The sequence below is a fragment of the Rhincodon typus genome, unplaced genomic scaffold, assembly GCF_021869965.1.
Source record: "Rhincodon typus isolate 14 unplaced genomic scaffold, sRhiTyp1.1 hic_rhity00000869, whole genome shotgun sequence".
NCBI classification, from domain to species: Eukaryota; Metazoa; Chordata; class Chondrichthyes; order Orectolobiformes; family Rhincodontidae; genus Rhincodon; species Rhincodon typus.
In genome coordinates, this window is record NW_025966507.1 from 1 (window position 1) to 2832 (window position 2832).

At 45.0% G+C, this 2832-nt stretch overlaps 1 protein-coding gene across 1 annotated transcript in view; it reads right to left on the minus strand.

Moving 5' to 3' along the window:
* Positions 1–227: 227 nt before the first annotated feature.
* Positions 228–2832, minus strand: part of LOC125481101 (phosphatidylinositol transfer protein alpha isoform) — a gene marked incomplete at its 3' end in the record, with an annotated part of 37800 nt that continues 35195 nt past the window's right edge. Inside the window, exon 8 of the mRNA XM_048592239.1 lies at positions 228–305. Coding sequence (XP_048448196.1) covers positions 228–305 — 78 coding nt within the window. The remainder of the gene's footprint in view (positions 306–2832) is intronic.

Genomic DNA, 2832 nt, shown 5'->3' on the forward strand with positions numbered 1-2832 from the left:
CCGTGCTGTCCCTGTCCTGGGAGTGTTTGATGGGGAACAGTGTAGAGAGAGCTTTACTCTGTATCTAACTCTGTGCTGACCCTGTTCCAAGTGTTTGAAGGAGATGGTGTAAATGGAACTCTATATCTGGTCTTCTTGTTTGAACATTTATACAAAGCCTTCTTAAAAATAAAAAAGTATCACAGCCGATCACATTAAGTTAATGAAAAGTAATCAATGCTACGTACCTTCCAATTAGGTCCCAGTTTTCCACGACCTGTCTTAATAGACTTGTATATTGCAGGATCCTCCTCTAACTTGTAATCCTGGTGTGATGACAGAGAGGTGGTTAGACTGGAATCTGGCACAGTTTTCTAGGCTTACACATAGCCCGACCAAAATCAATGACTGATTTGGAACGATAGAGGCCAATCAGCCCTTCATGTACAACCTATCTTTGTTGGATCTATCTGCCATCCTGCTCTTCCCCCAAAGGCTTTTAAACAGTTTCCATTAAGTTTCCCAGTTCTGGTTTGTACGTTCCTATTGAGTCTTCTTGCACTATCCTTTCAGCCAGCAAGTTCCAGATCACAACAATTCACTGGGTTAAAAAAAAAACTCCTTTCCTTTCTGGTTATTTCATTAATTACCTTAAAAATTATGTTCTCTGATTATCCAGCTGCTGGCTACCAAAGGAAATAAAAAGAGAAAAGATTTATTCTATGATTTTTAATGTTTGGCTGCAGCAGCAATTAGGAAGACCAATGGCATTTGACTGTAATCGCAACAGGATAAGGACAGAAGCAAACAGAGTGTTGCTTCAATTCTTATAGGACATTGGCAAGACTGAACCCAGAGAACTGTGTGCAGTTTTGTACCCCTTACCCAAGGGGACACTCACCACAGGGAAAGTAGAAGGGAGATTGACAGTACTACTTCCTGGGATGATAGGACAGTCTATAGAGAGATTTAAAAGGCAGTTTGAGAGTGTAGAAGAATGGGAGGTGATCTCATTGAAGCAAAAAAAAGTCTTACAACAGATTTAGATACAGGATGGTGTCCTGTGGCTGGAGAATCTATACCTGGGAATACAGTCTCAGAATAAGGGTGCAGGCCATTTAGGGATGGAGATGAAGAGGGATTCCTTCACTCAGAGGGACACTCTACTCCTACAGGAAACTCAATCTTTGAGTACATTCAACACAATGATTAGAAGAATTCTAGATAATGACATCAAAGGATATGGCAAAGAGGTGGACGTTCTAGGGTGGTAGAGCCCATTTGAAGGGCTGAATGGCGTACTGCTGTTTCTATGCTCTTAGGTTACATTTGCATCAAATGTCCTCTTCACCTTCCTGTTCTTTTCTCTGCTCTGTAAACAATCCCAGCTTCACTTGTCTCTGCACAGAACTGAAGTGGGAATGACTGGGCAGCTCTTTCAAAGGGGCAGGGTGGTAATGATAGGTCAAATGGCCTCTCAAGCTCTAATGACTACCCCTGCTCCTACTTGTTATGTTGTTCTGATAGTGTCCATGGTTGTATTATGTCTGCTGTTTGGCTGCTGGAACCTGGAACGTTCTGTGGTGACTAAGCTTGGGCAGGAGGAATAACGTCTGCTTCCAGCTTCCCTGGAGTCAGCCCCATTGCCAGTCTATGGACTGTGGGTCTCACTGAACCCATTCTACAGCCATTGCAAATCTTTGGAGAGTTTCCTAAATTGCACTGGTTGACTGAAATCATTGCTCAAGTCCAGAGTTCAGCTCAAGTTGCAAGCAGTGACTGTGGTCTAGCCACCAGAGGAAATAGACAAAGCAAGTTCTATATTATAGGCTTATTTGAGTAATATCTCACTCCAACCCACAGAGAGCAGCAACACACCATCTCGAATAATCTGACAGAACACTTATCACCGCCATCTGCTGGCAAGAAATATACAGAAAACTGGGTCTGGAAAACCAAAACACTGGCAATTTGAAATATGAGCAAAAAGTGCTGGGAATATCCAACAGCTCAGGCAGCAGTGGACACAGAAACAATGTTAATCTGTCAGGCCTCAGTTTAATATCAAAATTCCTTCAAAAAATTAATCGCAGTCAATCCTCATCCTTAAGATGTTGCTCCCTACACAGTGCCACGTGTGATGCAAAAAGCCCCTCACTAGACACTCGAGTCTACAATCAGGATGATACATCAAACTCAAAGCTGAGGGAGCGCCATGTGGCTGGAGGGTCAGTGCTGAGGGATTGCAGCACTGTCAAAGGAGTTATAGAATCATAGAATCCCCACAGTGTGGAAATGGGCCATTCGGCCCAACAAGTCCGCAGTAACCCTCTGAAGAGGATCCCACCCGACCCACCACCCTACAATACCCCTGCAACCCTGCATTTCCCATGGCTAATGTACCCAACCTACACATCTCTGAACACTGAGGGTAGTTTAGCGTGGCCAATCCACCTACCCTGTACATCTTTGGACTGTGGGAGGAAACAGGAGCCGCTGGAGTAAACCCACGCAGACACAGGGAGAACATGCAAATTCCACACAGACAGTCGCCCAAGGGTGGAATCGAACCCGTGTCCCTGGGGCTGTGAGGCAGGCAGTGCTAACCACTGAGCCATTGTACTGCAGAAGTTATCTTTCCATTGTGACATTAAGCCAAGATTCTAACTGATCTCTCAGCTGAAAACAAAGATTCCTACTGGGTGCGACAACAAGGTGCAGGGCCGGATGAACACAGCAGGCCAAGCAGCATCATAGGAGCAGAGAGGCTGACGTTTTGGGCCTAGACCCTTCATCAGAAAAGGGGGAGGGGAAGGGGGTTGTGAAATAAATAGGGAGAGAGTGGGAGGCGGA